Source organism: Orycteropus afer, unplaced genomic scaffold, assembly GCF_000298275.1.
Source record: "Orycteropus afer afer isolate SDZICR_OR568_19922 unplaced genomic scaffold, OryAfe1.0 scaffold00058, whole genome shotgun sequence".
Classification (NCBI taxonomy): Eukaryota; Metazoa; Chordata; class Mammalia; order Tubulidentata; family Orycteropodidae; genus Orycteropus; species Orycteropus afer.
Window position 1 is genome coordinate 10,895,211 of NW_006921645.1, and position 24,048 is coordinate 10,919,258.

The 24,048-nt window shown below is 39.6% G+C and overlaps 1 protein-coding gene across 1 annotated transcript in view; it reads left to right on the top strand.

Annotated features, from left to right (window-relative positions):
• The first annotated feature begins 4,795 nt into the window (after positions 1-4,795).
• The window catches only part of FAM228A (family with sequence similarity 228 member A), a 34,893-nt gene continuing 15,640 nt past the window's right edge, over positions 4,796-24,048 (top strand). The window contains exons 1-7 of the mRNA XM_007939297.1: positions 4,796-4,982; positions 6,009-6,115; positions 8,431-8,499; positions 10,021-10,212; positions 17,568-17,657; positions 19,868-19,955; positions 20,074-20,230. Of these exons, the coding sequence (XP_007937488.1) occupies positions 4,796-4,982; positions 6,009-6,115; positions 8,431-8,499; positions 10,021-10,212; positions 17,568-17,657; positions 19,868-19,955; positions 20,074-20,230 (890 nt within the window). The remainder of the gene's footprint in view (positions 4,983-6,008; positions 6,116-8,430; positions 8,500-10,020; positions 10,213-17,567; positions 17,658-19,867; positions 19,956-20,073; positions 20,231-24,048) is intronic.

Genomic DNA, 24,048 nt, shown 5'->3' on the forward strand with positions numbered 1-24,048 from the left:
GTTAGAAGGCACTCAAAATATGACGGGAAGAGCTGCCTCCTCAAAGTAGAGTCAACCTTAATGATATAGGTAGAGTAAACATTTACTGATGTGGCTAGACTCAAAATAAGAAGAGATAGCTGCAAACAGCCATTAATAATAAAAATGTGGAATGTAGGAAGTATGAATCTAGGAAAATAGAAGTTGTCAAAAATGAAATGGAATGCATAAAGATTGATACCCTAGGCATTAGTGAGTGGAAATGGACTGGTATTGGCCATTTTGAATCAGACAACCATATGGTCTACTATGCCAGGAATGACAAACTGAAGTGGAATGGCATTATATTCATTGTCAAAAAGAACACTTCAAGATCTATCCTAAAATGCAGTGCTGCCAGTGATGGGATAATATCCATATGCCTACAAGGAAGACAAGTTCATACTACTATTACTCAAATTTATGCACCAACCACTAAAGGCAAAGATGAAGAAATTGAAGACTTTTACCAACTTCTGCAGTCTGAAATATATCACAGTATTTCACTGCTATTCATAAGGTTTTCACTGAACAACTCTTTGAGAAGTGGATGGCCCCTTCCTTCTTTGAAATCTTCTGAAATTGACACAACATCCAATCAAGATATGTCACTAATTACTGGTGATTGGAATGAAAAGTTGGAAACAAAGAAGCATCAGTAGGTGGAAAATAGGCCTTGATAATAGAAATGACACTGGAGATCACATGATAGAGTTTCGCAAGACCAGTGACTTATTCATTGCAAATACCTTTTGTCAATAACATAAATGGTCACTATACACATGGATCTCACTAGATGAAATACACAGGAATCAAATCTGTGGAAAGAGGAAATGGAGCAGCTCAATATCATCAGTCAGAACAAGGTCAGGGGCCCACTGTGCATAAGACCATCAATTGCTTGTATGCAAATTTAAGTTGAAGCTGAAGAAAATTAAAACAAGTCTATGAAAGCCAAATTACGACCATGAGTGTAAAACCAAAAAACCAAACTCACTGCCATTGAATTAGATCCAACTCATAGCGTCCCCTCCTTGGGTTTCTGAGGTGATATCACTACAGAAGTAGATTGCCCAATCTTCCTTCTGAGGAGTGGCTGGTGGATTTGAACCAGCAGCGTAATGGTTAGCAGTCAAATGGCTTAGGCACTACATCACCAGACCTTGAGTATATCCCACCTGAATTTAGAGACCATCTGAAGAAGAGGTCTGATGCATGTAACACCAGTGACCAAAGACCAGATGATCTGTGGGATGACATTTAGGACATCATACATGAAGAAAGCAAAAGGCCATTGTGATAGTTGGAATTGTGTGTTAACTTGGCTGGACCACAATTGTGAGTGGTTTAAGCATTTGTGATGTGGGTTATTCCCATGATGAGATCAGATGTCTATGTTTTGAGAAGCCAATCAGTTGAAAGGCAGTTTCCCTAGGGGTGTGGCCTGCTTCTAATACATTTATGGACCTCCTGGGAAAAGAGACACTCTTCTGCGGATTAGGATCCTGTTGTGCTGCCTACAACTGTTGATGAGTGAACAAGCCACCATTTGCCCTGGAAATCTTGGATTTGTCATTCATTGGAGTCAACAGCCAGTATACTGACTGCCAACCTTGAGGTCATCAGCCCTTGCAGCTGTGTGAGTCAGGAAAAGCCTCCAGCTTGACATCTGATCCAAGAACTTGGGACTTGCCAGCTTCTATAAGTGTGTGAGGAGCTCTGGTAGCTTAGTGCCTAAGGCACCTGACTGCTAACCAGAAGGCTGGTGGTTCAAACCCACCAGCTACTCCTCGGAAGGAAGATGGGGCAATCTACTTCCGTAGTGATACCCTCTCGGAAACCCAAGGAGGGGTCACTATGAGTTGGGGCCGACTCGACGGCACATAACAACAATGTAACTGTGTGAGCCATTTCCCTAAGATAAATTTCTTTTTTTCTCTCTCTCTAAGCTTTACTGGTTTTGGTTCTTTAGTGAATCCAGCCTAATATAGCCATTAAAAAGGCAAGAAAGGAAAAAAGACCAAAATGGATGTCACAAGGGACTCTAAAACTTGCTTCTGAAAATTACTAAAGTGAATGGAAGGAAAGGTGAAGTAAAAGAGTTGAACAGATTTCAAAGGGCAGCTTGAGAAGGCAAAGTAAAGTATTAAAATGAATGTGCAAAGATCTGGGGTTAGAAAATCAAAATGAAAGAACACATTTCGCATTTCTTAAGCTGAAGAAAAAATTTGAGCCTCAAGTTGTGATACAGAAGGATTCTATGGGCAAAATATCCAATGATCCAGGAAGCATCAAAAGAAGGTAGAAGGATCATGGGAGAAGGAAGGGCTGCTTATGCACAGGGAGACAGCTCAGGGGGCAGGAGAGTATGGAGGGATGGACACTGGGAAGTGGTAACTATGGGGAGGAAGTGGGAGGGGAGCTGTTGCATTGTAAATTTTGGTCAATGACATGAGGCAAAGTATATGTGAACTGCTGTATGAAAAGTGAATTTACTCTGTAAATCTTCACCCAAATCCCAATTAAAAAAAAAAAAAAAGGTGGAAGGAATGCATAGAGACACTGTACCAAAAAGAAATGGTTGATGTTTCAGGAGGTAGCATATGATCAAGAATTGATGTTACTAAAGGTAGAAGTCTAAGCTGCACTGAAGGCACTGGTGAAAAACAAAGCTCCAGGATTTGACGGAATACTTATTGGGATGTTTAAACAAACAGATGTCACATTTGGAGGAGTTACTTGTTTATGGCAAGAAATTTGGAAGACAGCTACCTGGCCAACTGACTGGAAGAGATCCCTATGTGTGCCCATTCCAAAGAAAGGAGAACCAACAGAAAGTGAAAATATCAAACAATATGATTAATATCACATTAAGTAAGTAAGATTTTGCTGAAGATAATTAAAAAATGGTTGGAGCTATATATTGATAGGCAACCACCAGAAATTCAAGTTGGATTCAGAAGAGGACATGGGATGAGGATATCATTGCTGATGGCAAATGGATTGGCTAAAAGCAAAGAATACTAGAAAGATGTTTACTTGTGTTTTATTGACTGGGTAAAGGCATTTTATTGTGTGGATCTTAACAAATTATGGATAACATCATGAAGAATGAAAATTCCAAACAAACTGAACATGCAGAACCTGTAACTAGATCAAGAGGCAGTCATTCAAACACAACAAGGGGGAAGTGCATGGTTTTAAATCAGGAGAAGTATGTGCTCTTTCACCATACTTATTCAATCTGTATGCTGAGCAAACAATCTGCGAAGATGCATTGTATGAAGAAGAACACAGCCATCAGGATTAGAGAAATATTGTTAATTGCTTATTAACAATCTATGATATGCAGATAACACAACCTTGCTTACTGAAAGTGAAGAATTGAAGCCATTACTGATGAAGAACAAAGACTACAGCCTTCAGTATGGATTACACCTCAACATAAAGAAAACAAAAATCCTCACAACTGGATCAATAAACAGTATCATGATAAATGTAGAAAAGATTGAAGTTGTTAAGGATTTCATTTTACTTGGATCCATAATCAACACCCTTGGAAGCAGCAGTCAAGAAATCAACAGATGTATTCCATTGGCAAATCTGTTGCAAAAGGCCACTTTAAAATGTTAAAGAGCAAAGCTGTCACTTTGAAGACTAAGGTGCGCCTGACCCAAGCCATGGTATTTTCAATGGCCTCATATTCAAGTGAGAGCTGGGCACTGAATAAGGAAGACTGCAGAAGAACTGACACATTTCAGTTGTGGTGTTGGCCAAAAATATTGAATGTACTATGTTCTTCTGCTAGAAGAACAAAGAAATCTGTCTTTGATGAAGTATAGGTGGAATGCTCCTTAGAAGCTAGGATGGCAACACTTGACCTCTTAAACTTTGGTCACGTTGTCAGGAGGGGCCAATTTCTGGAGAAGGACATAATGCTTCGTAGAGGGTCAGCGAAAAAGAGGAAGACCCTCAACCAGGTAGAATGACACAGTGGCTGTAATAATGGGTTCAAGCACAGCAACAATTGTGAGGATGGTGCACGACTAGGCAGTGTTCTGGTCTATTGTACAAAGGTAGCTATGAATCAGAACTGACCAGAAGGCATATGACAACAAAAAAACATAAATAGAGCAAACAGCCTTACAATAAACATTGAAGGATGAAGACAGAAACAAGAGCAGGATTATGGTCATGAAACAATATAAGTGTTATAAACACACATATTGGTAAGGAAGGAGAAAGTACAGCATTATAAGTACGATGATTTTCTCAATTTTTATAACCAGAAGTAAATAAAATTAAAGCTGTTAAATAAGGGAGGAACAACAACATTAACAAATGCATGTCTAGCTAGTAAATACCACAGCATAAGATAAACAGCACATACTTTTGGGTTTTTGAGTTTCAATGTTGGCAATTATTTGCTTTGTGCAAATGACTCAACCTCTCTGACCGGTACGCAGTTTCCACAGCTGTAAATGGGTAAAGATCAAATATGCCAGAGACTTGTTGGGTTTAGGAACAGAATATATCCTCATTTATTCCCTTGCAAGTCTTGGTTAAAGGAATCTGTTGCTCAAATCAACTACATAAGTAGGTAAAGTTGCTAGGGAAATTGTCGCTATCTCAATTATTTAAGTATACACTTCAACGTGAGGTTTCAAAAGTCCATGCTCCTGTAAACCTGATAATACACTTAAAAATTCTCCCGCTATTCTTGTTGCCCTCAATCATAGAAGTAAATGTTAAATTTTGTTTGGTATTTATTTACATGATGTCTGTTTCAGAAAATCAAAACAAAATATGTCGAAGAACAGTTGAACTTCTCACAAGCTCCCCCCCATTGCCTCCGTCCAGTGCGGGAGGGGGCGAGAAAGCCGCGGCTCCAGCGGGCTCCTTTCCAGAGCGTTTTCTGGGTGGTTCTCCGCACACGCCGGCCGCCCCAGCTCAGAGAGGCTGCGGTGCGAGCTTTGAGGGGAAAGGGCGCTGAAGGACTGCGCAGGCCGTGCTGGCGCGGAGTCAGGGAGGAAACCCGTGCTCGCTCCCTGGCCTCCCCGCCTTGCCGGCCCAGCAGAAAAGCAAGGGGTGGGAAGATCCAGTTCAAACACAGTACTTTAAAATAACGTTTCTTCCCTTTTCCGGAATATCAGTGGGACCCTGTCGCGTTCCAGGATGTATATACAGCCGTGGCTTGCGTCTCGTTGGATCTCGGAGCCTCCTTCTGACACGTCGGCCTGCACTAGGGACGCCACGGCTACCCGGTCCGAAGGAGCATCACGCGCTTAAGCTAGGCCCGCGCCGGGAGCGCGGCGGAGGCCGGAGGGAGGGTTCTCGGCGCCCGAGGGCGGGGCGGACAGTGCGCGGCTGAAGGACCGCCCCGGTCCAGGGCTGTGACGACCCAGAGCGGCAGCCCCTCTGCGGAGGTGGGGCCCAGGGAAACCTGCGGGACTTGGGGGTTATGGCCCCGCGTCGCAGCTAGAAAGCAGGGACCCCGCCCTCGCAGTGAGGACTGTGACAGAAGTCATGGCCCCCCGCCAAGGCCCATGGCCCGCCTCTCCCAGGGAGGGGGGGAACACTGAGCGGAATACCCGTAGCCCCTAAGACTAGCTGTGGGAGAGACAGAATCACCCACTTTAGAAACAGGCGCGGAGGCGCCTAGGATTTTGTTTTTCTTTCGCTTACCTGCTCTTGTTGTTGTTGTTATGTGCCGTCGAGTCGGCCCCGACTCATAGCGAGCCCTCCTTGGGTTTCCGAGGCAGTATCACTACGGAAGTAGGATTGCCCAACCTTCCTTCCGAGGAGTGGCTGGTGGGTTTGAACCGCCAGCCTTCTGGTTAGCAGTCAAGTGCTTTAGCCACTATGCTACCAGAGCTCCTACTCTAGAGGTGGGAAAGCAAGTATTTAAAGCGCCTTCTGAGCCCAGAGATCTTGCATTTTTCCACATAATCGTCCTACTAAATCCTCTAACTTTACTTTTCTTCTCTCAGAGATTGTACTATCTATGGCTGCCATGAAAGCCTCCAACTATGGTGACCATTTCAGGCCAGAAAAATTAAAAGAATGGCCAGACCCGATGGCAGTTTCTTTAATGGAGGTAAAAATAATGTGGCATTTTGAGGCGTTGGTTGGGTAATAGGACTTAAACCTTTAAGAACAGAAACTATTATATGCTGTGGTGGTGCACTGCCTAAGGGATTTGACTGTTAACCAGAAGGTTGGCGGTTCAAACCGAATAGCCACCCTGCAGGAGGGCGACGGGGCAATCTGCTTTTGTAAGGATTTGCTGCCTGGGGGTCACTATGAGTCAGAATCGACCTGATAGCAGTGGTGTTTTGTTTTGTTTGTTTTTAAAATACTCTCCTAATAAGGAGATCTGGTAGTGTACTGGTTAAGGCATTTGGCTGCTAACTAAAAGGCCGGTGGTTTGAAACCACCAGTTGCTCAGCGGTAGAAAGAGGAGGCAGTCTGCTTCTGTAAAGATTTACAGTCTTGGAAACCCAATGGGGGTCATTATGAGTCGGAATCCACTTGATGGCAATGAGTTTGGTTTTTGGTTATATCATCTTAATCACGCTTGACGGTTGTATCCCCTAGAACAAGGCCTAGCACATATTAGGCGTTCAAAATAAATGAATAAAATTGTTGAATGGGAATGGCCCAGGGTCAAATTTGGCCAAAAGTGTGGTTGAATGTCCTCTGTTCCTGCTGAGGAGCCCGGGGGGGTGAGTAAATGCAGCGGTAAGATTCTCGCCGTGCGGAAGAACACGAGTGGTCAGTCTAGTGGGATCCTGATACTTCAGGGTCTGGAAAAGTAATGATCTTCCTGTAAAGATAACTTCATTGCTTTGTATGAGCCAATAATTTGCTTCACTATAAATAAAGAAAAGCTGTTTTCTTTTATTTTTCCCAATTTGTCATGGCAGTATGGGTAGTGAGATGCTTAATTTTTCTCTGTGTGTGTACAGGACGTTGTAGATTTCAAAAGTGCTGCTATTCTTAACACTTATTTTCTGGCAAAATCATAAAGGTGCCATCAATGACAAAAGCTGCCTATTTCTTAAAAAGATTGTTTTAAAATCTACTGCATGACTGAAAGTATATATAATATTTGCCAGTAGTGTTTACAAAAGTGGCACAAAACATGTGATTCTTCAAGATGTTTGTCAACGTGTAAGCTTTTAATTCTCCCAATACGTTATGATTTATTCTCATTTGAATTGTAGTATCAGAGAAAAAATATTGAATTGTTTTATATAATTTTTCAGTTTATATCTTAAAATAAGGATGTTGTTGTCATGTGCCGTTGAGTCAGCCCTGACTCATAACGACCCCTCTTTGGGTTTCCGAGGCAGTATCACTACAGAAGTAGGATTGCCCAACCTTACTTTGGAGGAGTGGCTGGTGGGTTTGAACCGCCAGCCTTCTGGTTAGCAGTCAAGTGCCTTAGGCACTATACTACCAGAGCTCCTGTGCATGAGAAGGCTTTAAAGCAAGATTTTGTTTTATTGTGAGAGCGCTCGTTATTTTGGAGAAGACCTGAACAGCTGCCTGAATATCATTTTTAATTTCACATGAAGCAATTAAATATATGGGTAAAAACCCAACTCTCTTCTTCAGAATTTTTCTCAGTCACAGATTTAGTATTTGAGTTTGTTTTTATGTAGCCAGATTGGCAGAACAGACAGAAAAGCCTGAGATTGAATAACATAGTTTTAAGAACCTGTATTATTTTACACTAGAGATTTTAAATATTATTTCTTTTCCAGATAATAGATTTTTAATGCTTTGCCATTTGTTCCTACTTAGTTCTATGAGACTAAAACCTGGAAGATCATTTCCTATGATCCAATTGAAAAGCCCTAAAGTGAAGATTTAAATGCATATGCTTTACCCATCCAAACTCGTAATGGAAACAGCAAGTCCCTAGATGTAAGACAATATGAGTTGAGGCCACTAGCTGCCACTAACTCTGTGGCTCTGGACCAGTTGAACTAGACCTAACTTTCTGTGGTTTTGACTTACAACGAAACCTAGAAAGCAAGAAATTTCGGGGCCCTTTAAGAAAATACCTACTGGATGTCTGAAAAGAGGATTCACTTTTTAGAAGATCCCTTTAATTTGTAAGCTTTCTTGGTATTTTAAAAAATTATTTAATGATATGTGAAAGATTTGCCTCAAAATAATTGAGGGTGGGGGTAGGGATTTAGATGAAATAAGACTGACTCTAAGTTGACAATTATTGAACCTGGGTGATAGATTCATGGGGAATCTTGTTTGAAATTTCCATAATCAGAAGTGACAAATATGCTTTGAAGTACAGACATTGGTATTACAGTAAAACTATTAGTAAATACACTGAGTCATTTTGATTTATTTCTTCATGATTTACATCCTAATTTTCAATTTTAGGCATTAGCTAGAGAAGACATTGATGAAGCTGTACATGTAATATTACTTAGAGAAAATTATGTTGTGAAGGTAAGAGTTGACTACACACTGTGTATTCTAAGTAAATCTAGATCAGCAAGAGTGATGCATAGCAACGGGATTAAGAATTGATTATCATGTCAAGGAAATGCATTTTGTGAGGAGAATGAGGCTCCTTTGAGTTTCTTGTTTATACTTCATACATCTGAGATTGTGCCACCTCAGTGCAAGATCACTAACAGGTGCAAATCCATCTCACTGTAATTCCACCTGGGTCTATACTTAAGGGATCTGAGAGATGGTTCTAACTGCTCCCCATCTTTGTCCTGGTACTGAATAGAAATTCTTTCTTTTCCCCTTAAGTTCCCACATCTCAGTGAGGATGTATAAAGCCACCAGAAATAAATTAGTATTTAAAGATAAACCAAACCAACTGCCATTGAGCAATTCTAACTCATGTTGTTGTTGTTATGTACCCTTGAGTCGGACCTGACTCATAATGACCCCTCCTTGGGTTTCCCAGGTGGTATCACTGTAGAAGTAGATTGTCCAACCTTCCTTCTGAGGAGTGGCTGGTGGGTTTGAACCCCCAGCCTTCTGGTTAGCAGTCAAGTGCCTTAGGCACTACGCTACCAGAGCTCCCAACTCATAGAGACCCTCAAACAAAACCAAACTCATTGCCATCGTGTCAATTCTGACTTAAAGCGACCCCCATTGGGTTTCCAAGGCTGTAAATCTTTACAGATGTAGATTGCTGCATCTTTCTTCCATGGAGCAGCTGGTGGGTTTGAACCACAGACCTTCTGGTTGGCAGCCAAATGCCTTACCCATGATACCACCAGAGCTTCTTTTCATATTGACCCTATGAGTCTGTAAGTATTTGTGGAATCAGATTGCTCACCTTTCTTCCGTGGAGCGGCTAGTGGATTTGAACTGTCAAACCTTTTGGTTAACAGCCGAATGCTTTAATCACTATGCCACCAGCACTCCTTCTAGTACTGGTAGTCTTCAAGAAATGGATAAACACAATGGGGTTTTAATTGCAGTGAGAGGGATTGAAATTGGGTGTTATAATAAAACTTTGACATTTATATTATGATTTACACTTTATAAAAGGAGTTCACATATATTCTCATGTCAGCAGCAAAAGAGGTAGGTAGGATTACCTTCCCTTTATAGATTCAGAGAGAGAGGTGTTAGAGCAAGTCTAGTGCTCTTTTTCTACTCTGCCAATCTGTCACTGAATTTCCTCATGATGACAGTGAAGGTTTGGAATGGGTGACCAGAGAATGCTTTGAAATAATTAAAAAGAAGAGGTTCATGAGTTAGGAATGGTTTAATATAGATTAATTTGAAGCAAGGTTGTGGTTTACAAGTTTTCATGAGTCCTTCCTGCTGTATGCTATCAGCTTCTCTTTCTGACCTGTATTTTGTTCTTCAGTTATTTTATGCTAGGACTTTGTAGCTTGAATGTGGCTGAGAGCTTGGGAGTGGGAACAAGTTTTTTACCCCCTCTTTCAAATGACAATAAATGGAAAATTTTATAATAATTTATTTTCCTCATTTCATTAGCGATTAGATACATATTTCCAGCATCTGGATACTTTTAAGGAAAGAAGAAGAGAAATATTACATAAAAAATGGACTGAAAATGTCGCACAGCCTCTTCAGCAGAGAATTATGGAAAAAGTAATTTCATATAGAGGGCAGAAAAAAACAAAACAAGAGGATTTTGAATATGATTTACAGCACGCAAATAAAACGGTACTGAGTGTTTTATTTATTTATTTACTTTAAAAAGAAAGTATAATTTGAATGGTTAGGGCCAACATTTTCACTGTTTATGTAAACAGCTCCAAGCTTGTGTTTAGGATGAATTCCTTGAACTGCGTTAGCTGACTGCATTTTTATACCTGGTTTAGAGTGGAGGGAATTGAGATAATTAATTTGAAACTAGATTGATCAGGAATGCTTTTAGGTAAATGTGACTTAAGTCATAAGGCCATTTATGATTTATTTATAAAGAAATCCAGAGATAGTTGGTCTCATGGTGGATTTTGATAGCATAACAATGTCATTAGTGACCTGTTGGTTGTGTTGTTGTTAGGTGCCGTTGGGTCAGCTCCAACTCATAGTAACCATGTGTGCAACGGAACAAAACACTGCCTGGTCCTGTGCTAGCCTCACAGTCCTTGCTATACCTGAGCCCATTGTTGCAGCCACTGTGTCAGTCCATCTACTGTTGAGGGCCTTCCCCTTTTCCGTTGACTCTCCACTTTACCAAGCATGATATCCTTCTCCAGGGAATGATGCATTCTGACAACATGACCAAAGTAGATGAGATGAATTCTGGCCGTTCTCGCTGCTAAGAAGCATTCTGGCTACACCTCCTCTAGGACAGATTTGTTAATCCTTCTGGTAGTCTATGGTACTTTCAGTATTCTTCGCCAGCACAACTCAAAAGCATCAACTCTTCTACGCTATTCCTTATTCATTGTCCTGCTCTCACATGCATATGAGGCAATTGAAAACACCATGACTTGGGTTAGGCTCACCTTAGTCTTCAAAGAGACATCTTTGAAAGAGGTCTTTTGCAGCAGATTTTCCCAGTGCAATACATCGTCTGATTTCTTGACTGCTGTTTCCATTGGTGTTGATTGTGGAACCAACTAATATGAAATATTTGACCACTTCAGTTTTTTTTCCATTTATCGTGATACTGCTTATTGGTCCAGTTGTGAGGATTTTTGTTTTCTTTATGTTGAGGTGTAATCCATACTGCAAACTGTAGTCTTTAATCTTCATCAGTAAGTGCTTCAAGTTATCTTCACTTTCAGCAAGCAAAGTTGTGTCATCTGCATATCACAGGTTGTTAATGAGTCTTCCTCCGATCCTGATGCCATGTTCTTCTTCATATAGTCCAGCTTCTCAGATTATTTGCTCAGCATACAGATGGAATAAGTATGATGATAGAATACAACCTTCATGCACTCCCTTCCTGATTTCAAACCACACAGTATCCCCTCGTTCTGTTTGAACGACAGGCTCCTTGTCTATGTACAGATTCCTCATGAGCACAATTAAGTGTTCTGGAATTCCCATTCTTCTCAATGTTATCCACAATTTGTTATGATCCACACAATGCTTTTGCATAGTCAGTAAAACACAGTTAACATCTTTTTGGTATTCTTTGCTTTCAGCCAAGATCCATCTGACATCAGCTATGATATCCCTTGTTTCATGTCCTCTTCTGAATCTAGCTTGGATTTCTGGGAGTTCCCTGTCAATATATTGCTGCAACCATTTTTTAATTATCTTCAGTAAGATTTCACTTGCACGTGATATTGATATGCATGCACTGGCATCAAGATGTTGGATCCGACTCATAGTGACCCCTCCTTGGGTTTCCGAGGTGGTATCACTATGGAAGTAGATTGCCCAACCTTCCTTCTGAGGAGTGGTTGGTGTATTTGAATCACCAGCCTTCTGGTTAGCAGTCAAATGCCTAAGACAATACACCATCAGAGCTCCTGATATTGTTCAATAATTTCCACATTCTGCGGGCTCACCTTTCTTTGGAATGGGTACAAATATGGATCTCTTCCAGTCAGTTGGCCAGATAGCTGTCTTCCAAATCTCTTGATATATAGCTGAGTGAGTGCCTCCAGCATAACATCTGTTTGTTGAAACATCTCAGTGGGTATTCTGTCAATTCCTGGAGGCTTGATTTTGCCAATTCCTTCAGTGCAGCTTCAACTTCTTTTCTCAGTACCATTGGATTTGGATCATATGCCACCTCCTGAAATGGATGGACATTGACCAATTCTTTTTGGTACAATGACTCTGTGTATTCCTTTCATCATCTTCTGATGTTTCCTGCATCATTCAATATTTTGCCCATAGAATCTTTCAGTGTGCAATGTGAAGCTTGAATTTTTTCTTCAGTTTTTTCAGCTTGTAAAATGCCTAGTGTGTTCTTCCCTTTTGGTTTTCTAACTCTAGATCTTTGCATATTTCATTATAATAATTGACTTGGTCTTTTTGAGCTGCTCTTTGAAATCTTCTGTTCAGTTCTTTTATCTTGTAATTTCTTCTATTTGCTTTAGCTTCTCTCCATTCAAGGGCAAGTTTCAGAGTCTCTTCTGGCATCCATTTTGTTTTTTTCTTCATTTCCTGTCTTTCTAATGGCCTTTTGCTTTCTTCATGGATAATGTTCTTGATGTTATCCCACAATTCCTCTGATTTTTGATCAATGCATCAAATGTATTCTTTAGATGGTCTCTAAATTCAGGAGGGATATAATCAAGGTCATATTTTGACTCTCGTGGACTTCTTTTAATTGTCTCCAGCTTCAACTTGAACTTGTATATGAGCAGTTGATGGTCTATTCCACAGTCAGCCCCTGGCCTTGTTTTAGGTGAAGATATTCAGTTTCTCCATCACCTCTTTCTGCAAATGTAGTTGATCTGATTCCTGTGTACTCCATCTGGCAAAGTCCATGTGTATAGCCCCTGTTTATGTTGTTGAAAAAAAGTATTTGCAATGAGTAAGTTGTTGGTCTTGCAAAATTCTATCATGTGATCTCCAGTGTCATTTCTATCACCAAGGCCATATTTTCCAACTGCTAGTGATTCTTCTTTGCTTCCCCACTTTGCTGTCCAATCACCAGTAATAATCAACACATCTTGATTGCATATTTGGTTAATTGCAGACTGCAGAAGTTGGTAAAAATCTTCAATTTCCTCATCTTTGGCTTTGATGGTTAGTGCATAAATTTAAATAATAATAGTATTAACTGGTCTTCCTTTTAGGTGTATGGATATCCTGTTACTGGTAGCATAGTACTTTAGGGTAGATCTTGAAACATTCTTTGTGATGATGAATGCCATTATATTCCTCTTCAATTTGCCATTCCCAGCATAGTAGATCATATGGTTGTCTGATTCAGAATGGCCAAACCTAGTCCATCTTAGGAGCTCTGGTAGCATAGTGCCTAAGGCACTGGACTGCTAACCAGAAGGCTGGCGGTTCAAACCCACCAGCCACTCCTCAGAAGGAAGGTTGGGCATTCCTACTTCCGTAGTGATACTGCCTCGGAAACCCAAGGAGGGGTCACTATGAGTCGGGGCCGACTCGATGGCAAATAACAACAACAACAACAAGTCCATCTTAGCTCACTAATGCCTAGGATATCGATCTTTATGTGTTCCATTTCATTTTTTGACAATTCCAATTTTCCTAGATTCATGCTTCATACATTCCATGTTCTGATTATTAGTGATTATTAGTGATTAGTGATTATTATGGCTGTTTCTTCTCATTTTGAGTTGTTCCATATCAGCAAGGGAGATTCCGAAAGCTTTACTCCATCCATATCATTAAGGTCCACTCTACTCTGAGGAGGCAGCTCTTCCTCAGTCATATTTTGAGTGCCTTCCAACCTGAGGGGCTCCTTTTCTGATGCTATATTGGACAATATGTCAGGGCTATTCATAAAGTTTTCCAGTAATATATCAGACAGTGTTTTCACTGCTATTCATAAGGTTTTCACTGGCCAATTCTTTGAGAAGTGGATGGCCCCTTCCTTCTTCCAAGTGTGTCTTGGTCTGGAAGCTCCGCTGAAACTTGTCCACCATGAGTGACCCTGCTGGTATTTGAAATACTGGTGCCATAACCTCTATCTAGACTAACAGCAACATGCAAGCCACCACAGTACGACAAACTGACAGATGAGTAGTGGTGTTAGTGACCTAGGTTTTTCTATTGTTTTTAAACTCCTTAATATATTCACTTTTTCCCCTTCATCAGCACATTTAGGTGATGGTTGCTTACAGCTGCAGGTATTAGATCTGTGTTCAAGGCAGAAATAAAGGGTAAGGAATGGGGCTATGGAACTCTTCCCTTACCCTGTTCCTTTTGTCAGAAAGCACATCCTAGAAGCCCCCAGCAGACTTCCTGTTTGATTTCGTTGGCTAGAACTGGGTTCCAGCTATAAGGACTAAGCTATACAAGTCCTAGATATGAGTGAGACTAGGAAAGAGTGTCAGATTTTCCAGTCTCTGTAGTAGGAAGTAGTAGGAAGTGGGCAAGGGAAAATGGAGTTATCTGGCTGTTGAGTTAACCAGCTATTATGTGTAGAGACTGCCAGTTGCTATGTTCTGTACTTCAGTTTGGCTTTACAAAGCAACCACAGAATTTTTGTTTCTTATTTTGAAGGTTTATTTTTTTTTTAAACTCTGAAGCCAGGTTCCTCTTTTAGAATCTAGGTACACCTATCTGCAGTAGCAAATTTACATTTGTTGGCTTTATGTGTGCAGTAGAACATTGTTACCCACCCTCCAAGTATTTACTAGAGACCTAGAGTAGTTTAACTGAAACATTGGGGCATTAATTATATTTTCTGAGTGAAATTTCTGGATATGTATGTCAAATACGTCTTACTCAAACCAAAAAAGAAAGAAAAAAAAAGTTGCCATTGAGTCAGTCCCAGCTCAGGGAGACCACATGCATGTCAGAGGAGAACTGTGCTATGTAGGGTTTTCAATGGCTGATTTTTCAGAAGTAGATCTCAAGACCTTTCTTCTGTGGGACCTCTAAGTGGACTCAAACCACCAGCTTTTTGGTTAGCAGCCAAGTGTGTTTGCTCCACTTGGGGATTCCATACTTCTTACTGTTGTTGCTAGGTTCTCTTGAGTAGCATCTAACTCATAGCAACCTGATGTACAACAGAATGAAACACTGCCTGGTCATGTGTCATCCTCATAATCCTTGCTATACTTGAGCCCATCATTGCAGCCACTGTGTCAGTCCATCTCTTTGAGGGTCTTCCCCTCTTTCACTGACCCTCTACTTTACCAAGCATGATATCCTTCTCCAGGGAATGGTGCTTTCTGACACATGACCAATGTAGGTAGGATGAAGTCTGGCCATTCTCACTTCCAAGGAGCATTCTGGCTACACTTCTTTTAGGACAGATTTGTTTGTTCTTCCACATCCCATGGTATTTTCAGTATTCTTCACCAATACCACAATTCAAAAGCATCAACTCTTTTTTAGTCTACCTTATTCATTATCCAGTTTTCACATGCATATGAGGCTGTTGAAAATACCACAGCCTGGGTTAGGTATACCTTAGTCTTCAAAGTGACATCTTTGCTCTTCAACGCTTTAAAGAACTGTCTTTGGCAGCAGATTTGCTCAGTGCAGTACAATGTCTGATTTCTTGACTGCTGCTTCCATGGGTGTTGAATGTGGATCCAAGTACTTCTTACTAAAATCTCTAAATTTGTAATGTACAAATATGTTATTTAAATAATCCTGTATTAAATAAATTGTTTTTATTATGTTTGCAAGATACCCTAGTGGTGCAATATTTAAGCTCTTGGCTGCTAACTGAAAGGAACCCACCAACCACTTCATGGAGGAAAAGACCTAGTGATCTGCTCCTATAAAAATTTCAGCCTAAGGAAACCCTATGGGTCATTTGTACTCTGTCTTATAAGGTCACTATGAGTTACAATATGCTTGATGGCACACAACAACAACATTATATTTGAGGAGCTCTGGTGGCATAGTGCCTAAGGCATTTGACTGCTAACTAGAAGGCTGGTGGTTCAAACCCACCAGCCACTCCTTAGAAGGAAGATTGGGCAATCTACTTCCGTAAAGATTTACCGCCTCAGAAACTCAAGGAGGGTTCCCTATGGATTGGAACGGACTCAATGGCAGTGAGTTTTTGTTTTGTTTTATCATAACCTTTAATACTTGGAGAAATTATCCCCATAGTTCTTATTTCCAGGTATCCTTTATGACAGTCTTGTAATGTGTTGTTATTATTAACCTCATTTTATAGATAAGAAAACAGACACTTGGAGAGGTGAGACCTATACAAGTTTAAAGAGCTAGTTAGAAGCAGAGCTCAAGACTGAATCCAAGCCTGTTTGAAATCAAGCTGCAAGATCTTGCAGTGGTGTCCAGAAACATGGTTGCTTATGTATAGGATGGGGAGGCCATGTGTCAGAAACAGAATGTGTTGAAGTCCAAATGATTTTAAATGACATGAGTCAACCATGTGAGCTGGCTTCCAAGAAAACATGAGCTGTATTTTCTTAAAGAGAGGTGTTAGGAGAGTCTGTGCTTAGTGTGGGAAGCACCTTGTCCTATCCCTTTATTCCTTATGTTATACTATAGAGGGGATGTTCACCAGTTGCACAGCGTTTAGAGGATGGGGCTTAATACCACTTTACAGAAGAAGTGGAAAGAAATAGGGTATTTAGCTTAAAGAAGAGATGACACAAGGGGAAATGAAACCTTTAAATGTTTAAAAGGCTTAAAGATTGAGATCAGTATTTTGTGTTTGTGTTGCTTCACGAGAGAAAACTAGTAATCTATGTGTGGAAGTTACAAGGCGGATTAGACAATTTAAGGACAAACTTCTTAGTGGGGTTATTTTTAATGTGTACCTTCAAGTCAATTCTGACTCATAGTGACCTTATAAGACAGAGTAGAACTGTCCTGTAGGGTTTCCAACTCTGTAACCTTTATGGTAAGGAGTCCTGGTGGTGCTGTGATTAAGCACTGGGCTGCTAACTAAAAGTTTGACTGTTCAAACCCATCAGTTGCTCCACAGGAAAAAAAAATGTGGCAGTCTGCTTCCATAAAAGTTACACCTTGGAAAATCTTTGAAATCCTATGGGGTTGCTATGAGTTGGAATTGACTTGATGGCAATGGGCTTTACAGCAGTCTGCCACATCTTTCTCCCAGGGAGCAGCTTGTGAGTTTGAACTGCCAACCTTTTGGATGGTTAACAGCCAATCTCTTTAACCACTATGCAACCAGGCCTCCTTCCTTAGTGGTTAGAATTACCAAAAAAGTACCTTCCTCATGGAGCAGAAAGTTCTCAAGCTAAAGCTAGTTGATGACTTCAGACTAAAGCTGGATGGTTACCTCTCTCAAGATGAGATGGACTCTCACCCCTGACAGAAGTACTCTTGAAGTTTCTTCTAACCCTTTGAATCTATGATTTTATATAAATATGAAATAAAGTATTTGACTTTTATACATCCTACAAAATGCTTTTGTATGCAGTGATTTTTTTCATAGGTGTATTTTTTTAAAGGAAACTGTACTTGGAAATCATTATGATCTTGAAGTACATAATCCTTTTTATATAAGGAAAAAGGACTCAAAATATGGAAAGATAGAGTGGGTTTTGCTCTTTTATTTATTTATTCTTATAAGTTCTGGGGTTGGGAAACTAGTCATTTAGAAGTCTTATAGATATTCTCTATTCATTAAAAACAAAACAAACAAAAACAACAAAAGCAATCCCAGCCTTTTAGAATAGGAACCCAAAGTTACTTAGACTGTTGGAGAATTTATACTGTGTGAACATGGTGCACGTGTGTGGTGGCCATTCATTCATTCTGTCACTCATTCACATTCAGCAAACTTGAAGTACAGAAGGGAGAGAAAAGTATGTAAGCAATGGAGGGTGATGAGTGTGTGGTAGAAGTCCATGGGACTCAGCGGGACAGCTCCTTTCTACTGCATGTCTAGGAGCATGTTAGGAGAGGCTGTCCGGAAGAGCTGATAGTTGAGCTTGTAACAAGTCTTAAGATTTTTAAACTGCTGATACATGGGTCAAAATTTAGAGATGTAGGTTTCAATTTTACTCCTGTGTAACAGAAATAGCAACCTTATATTAATATTCATTAAAAAAAAATGTGTGTCTCTGAAGAGAAACATAGTTTATTTTGTTTCTCCTGGAAAACCAAGCCAGATCATTATTATGAAGATAAAAAGATTATTTTCATTATAGAGAAAATCTCACTGAGGACGGTGTTGAAGGCAGAACATATTATGTACCTCATTGATTCACTAATTACTTAATTGTACTCATGAGGACCAGGAGGCTGTCGTTCGAACAGAAAAAGGGAACACTACATGGTTTAAAATCAGGAAGGGAGTGTGTCAGGGTTGTATCCGTTCACCATACTTATTCAATCTGTATGCTGAGCAAATAATCCTAGAAGCTGGACTATATGAAGAAGAACGTGGCATTAGGATTGGAGGAAGAATCATTAACAACCTGTGATATGCTGACGACACAACTTTGCTTGCTGAAAGTGAGGATGACTTGAAGTACTTACTGATGAAGACTGAAGAATACAGTCTGCAGTATGGATTACATCTCAATATAAAGAAAACAAAAATCCTCACAACTGGTCCTATAAGCAACATTACAATAAATGGAGAAAAGATTGAAATTGTCAAAGACTTCACATTGCTTAGTTCTATAATCGACATCAATAGAAGCAGCAGTCAGGACATCAGATGACATATAACACTGGGCAAATTGGCTGCAAAGGACCTCTTTCAAGTGCTGAAGAGCAAAGATGTCTCCTTGAGGACTAAGGTGCGCCTAACACAAGCCATAGTATTTTCAATAGCCTCATATGCATGTGAGAGCTGGACAATGAATAAGGAAGACCAAAGAATTGATGCTTTTGAGCTGTGTTGTTGGCGAAGAATGCTGAAAGTGCCATGGACTGCTAAAAGAACTAACAGGTCTGTCCTGGAGGAAGTGCAGCCAGAATTCTCCTTGGAAGCGAGAATGGCCAGACTTGGTCTCACATACTTTGATCATATTATCAGAAGAGACCATTTCCTGGGGAAGGATATCATGCTTGGTAAGGTGGAGGGTTGACTAAAGAGGGGAAGGCCCTCAATGAGATGGACTGACACGGTGGCAGTGGTAATGGACTCAAGTATAGCAAGAATCATGGAGCTTGCTCAGTACTGGGTGGTATTTCATTCTGCTGTGCATAGGGTCTATATGAGTCGGAGATGACTCAATGGCACCTAACAACAACGACAATCTCTGTACTCCCCTGCCTTTTTCATATACTCACACAAATGTTTACCCAGCTAGATCTCACATGTCCTTCTAGATCAGTTGTTAGCTTCCCCAGGTGGCATTCTTCCTTCCAGTCTGGGCTAGGAACATGACATTGTGATCCTATAGTATACTGATCTGACTCAACTCATGATAGATTATCATTGTCTGTTACTTGTCAGTTGTACTAGACTGAGAGATCCTTGAGAACAGGGAGTAGCCCAGGTATGGCATGTGGTGCCATCAGCATATATTTGTTGACTGGCACAGTGGTAACAGTAGAGCTCTGAAGAGAAGCATGTGTCTTCTATTTGGGCAACCCTCTCTCCATTCAATCATTTAAGTCTCCTATTCCAGGCAGGAGATATTTACCCTTCTACTGCTCTGTGGATTGACAGCATTCATAGGTTTTTAAACTTGGTTCTTGGGGTATAGTAAGGCCAAACTTGAGTACTTAGGGTAAATTTAAAAAGCTTAGTATTCAAGTTGCACTCAAATCCTCATGAGTCTCATTTCTCTAGGTTTCGGTCCCACCATTTTTTGGTCCTCTGTTTCGAAGACAGCAAGAGGCAGATGAAAAGAAAAGAGCTATTCTTCAATGTGAGACAGGTACTTTGTGTCCACTGGGCTTCAGTTTTGAAGACTGCTGATGGTGAAATGATTTCCTGCTCCAAGAGCAACTGGAGTTGACTTTAAGAGTTGATTTAGATTTCTTATCTTCCTATAGGAAAACAGTGTTCCATAAAAGAATTCAAAGAAATAGAGAAGGCCAGGCTGCATGCTAACTTGCCCCAGTTCACTTTTGCTCTACACAGTGTAATTCCAAAAGAAAGGAGGAAAGCTTCTGCAAGGTCCATGAGAAGTAAAGTTCATAGTGCATGCAGGTAAGATGGAGAAACTCCCGGACAGTTAATGGAAAAATATGTATTTAACTTGCACTTGAGCTTAATTCCTAATGGAGATCGTCTAACTAATTACGTTTTTTTTCTTTTAGTGATTTATAGTTTCATTATTATGACTGTTTTCACTTTTGTATTGTAAAACATACATAGAGAACACAGTAAAACATTAAACATACAGCTGCACAAATTACCAAGCCAGTCCTGTGAATTCACCCCCAGGTCAAAAAATGGAACATGCTCCCTCCTGATGATGTCCCCTACTTCCCCCGGGCTATCTTTTATAAGTGTTCACTTCCTTGTTTTCCTGATAATGTTATCAACTAATTTTATATCCTTAAACAGTATAGTTTATCTTGCCTATTTTTGAACTTATAAAGTTCAAAATGGAATTTTATAATATTTATTTTTTGTGACTGACTTTTTAAAAAACATCTTTATTAAGATATAGTTTATATGCCATAAAGTTCACTGATTGTAAGCGTACAATTCCATGTGTGACTGACTTCTTTTGCTCACAATTGTGTTTTTATGATTCATCCTCGTTGTTGCATATAGCTCCATTATATTCATTTCTTATTTGGATACTTCCATTGTCTGGCTGTGCCATCATTTATTTAACCATTTCACTGGTGGTGTACATTTGAATTATTATTATTTTCCAGATTTTGGCTGTTATGACTAGTGCTATTATGAATAATCTAGCACAATATTTTGGTTCACACAAGCCTCATTTCTTATGGTTTATACCTGGGAGTGGAGTTTGCTGGGTCATAGGATAATCTTAAACTTGTTTACACTGGCATCAGCATGGATGAGTATTACTCTTGCTCCACATTCTCCTCAATGCTTGGTATTACACATTTTAATTTGAGTGACATTGATGAGTGTACAATAACATTTTCCTCACTACCAGTGAGACTGAGTACTTTTCGTACATATTCTTGTTGGCTATTTAGGTTTCCTCATTTGAGAAGGACCTATCCAAGATTTTTGCCACTTTTTTTTCTTGTTGGATTGTCTGTCTTACTGATTTGTAATGTTCCTCATACATTCTGGATATAAACCCTATTTTAGTTATATGTGTTGTAAGTATCTTACTATTTTGTGGATTCCATTTTTACTTTTCCTAACCAAACCAAATCCATTGCTGTTGAGTTGATTTCAACTCATGGTGACCCATAGGGTTTTCAATGGCTATGATTTTACAGAAGTAGATCACCAGGCCTGTCTTTCTCAGTGTTACTAGGTGGATTTGAACTGTCAATCTTTTGGTTAGTAGACAAGTGCAAACGATTTGTAGCTAGGGACCTTTGTTCTTCTTAATGGTCTTTTTTTTTTTTTTTTTTAATTGGGAGCTTTCTTTTTATTTTATTATGGTAGAAAATAGGTAACAAAAAACTTGCCATTTCAATTATTTTTATGTGTACAATTCAGTGACATTATATATTTTATTGTGTTATGCAACTATTTCCAAATGTTTTCACCACCCTTAACCGAAATTCTATCCCTTAAGCAGTAACTCCTTATTTCTCACTTTTACCTGCTCCAGATAGCCACTAATAAACTTTAGTCTCTATGCATTTGTCTGTTCTAGATATTTTATATATGTGGTATCATATAATACTTGTCCTTTTGTGTCTGACTTAATTAACTCAGCATAATGCTTTCAAAGTTCTTCCACATCATGATATATATCAGAAATTCATTCTTTTTTTAATACCTGAATAATATTTCATTGTGTTTATCTATTACAGTTTGTTTATCTGTTAATTTGTTGATGGGCATTTGGGTTGTTTCTACCTTTTGGCTATTGTGAGTAGTACAGCAATTGCAAAAATTAGAAATGATAACAAAATCTACAGACAGAAATCCAGAAGATTATTATTAAATTTTCAGAAATATATAAGACATTGAACAGGCAGAGGAGTAGAATTGAATCAATGGAAGACAGAATTAGTGAGATTGAAGGCAAATACCTGAATACTTCTTTGGAAAGGGATCAGTCAGAAAAAAGACCAAAACAAAATGAAGAAAGTCTAAGGTTCATGTGGGATACCATCAAAAGGACTAACCTATGTGTCACCAGAATTCCAGAACAGGAAGAGAGAAATAAAAACACAGAAAAAATTGCTGAAGATTTGTTGGAAGAGAATTTTCCTGGTATGATGAAAGATGAGAATATGTCTATTCAAGAAGTCCAACAACCCTAAACAGGATGTACCCCAAAAGAAAATCACCAAGACATGTCATCATCAAACTCACCAAAACCAAAGACAAAGAAAGAATCCTGAAAGCATGGGAAAAACAAAAAGTTACCTACAAGGAACAACCAATAAGACTAAGCTTGGATTTCTCTGCAGAACTGTGCAGGCAAGAAGGCAATGGGATGGTATATATAAAATCCTGAAAGAGAAAAATTTCCAAGCAAGAATTTTGTACCCAGCAAAACTGCCCCTCAAATATGATAGTGAAATTAGAACATTTCCAGATAAGCAGAAATTAAGGCAATTTGTTAAAACCAGACCAAACTTACAAGAGATGCTAAAGAGAGTCCTTTGGACAGAGAACTAACAACAGCAAACAACAACTTACTATTACCACACATGATGACATACCCAGAAACCAACTCAGTTATGGAAGTGTCCAAAGTAAATAAGCCTACAAGATTGTAAACAGGGAACCAGAGACATTGATTGACAAATGAGAACAACTACAAACCAAAAAGAGGGAAAAAATTGTATAGTTATAGAACTTCTAGATGGTAGGAAAGTCAAGACAACTACAAGATAGAACAGAAAGTTCTAAACTTGGGAAGAAAACTATAAATCAGAGGGTGACCTCAAAGAAAAATTATAAACCACATCAAAATAAAAAAGAGGCCCAGCACAAATATTTAGCAAATACTCAAACAATAGCAACGAAGGAAGTGATAACACAATTCATAAACAACGTGCTCAGCACAGAAGATGATATGGAACAAAGAAATCAACACCATGAAAAAGTATATCACAAAAATAACAGAAACAAATTCATACTTGTTGATAAATACATATCTGACAAGGGACTTATCTCTAAGATTTTTAGAAGACTCCAATGCCTCAATAGCAAAGGGATTAACAATCCAATTGAAAAATGGGCATAAGACATGAATAGACAGTTCACCAAGGAGGATATTCAAGTGGCCAGAAAATATATGAAGAAATGTTTACAATCATTGGACGTCAGAGAGATGGAAATCAAAACAACAATGAGATATACCGTCTCACCCCAGCACTGATGGCAAGGTTCAACGAGACAGAAAATAACAAATGCTGGTGGGGATATGGAGAGATTGGGACTCTCATACACTGCTGGTGGGACTCTGAAGTGATATAACCACTGTGGAAAGCAGTATGGCAATTCCTTAGAAAGCTGGAATTGGAGATAGCATTTGACCTAGCAATCCCTTTACTAGGTATATATCCTAGAGAGGTGAGAGACAGGACAGGAACAGATATATGCACACCCGTGTTCATCACAGCACTATTTATAATAGCAAAAAGATGGAAACAACCTATGTGTCCATCAGTGGAAGAGTGGATGACCAAAGTATGGTACATACATACAATGGAATGTTAAGCATCACTAAAGAATAATGTAGAGTCTGCAGAACACTGCATAACATGGATGAATTTGGGGGACATTATACTGAGTGAGCTCTGGTAACATAGTGCCTAAGGCACTTGACTGCTAACCAGAAGACTGGCGGTTCAAACCCACCAGCCACTCCTCGGAAGGAAGGTTGGGCAATCCTACTTCTG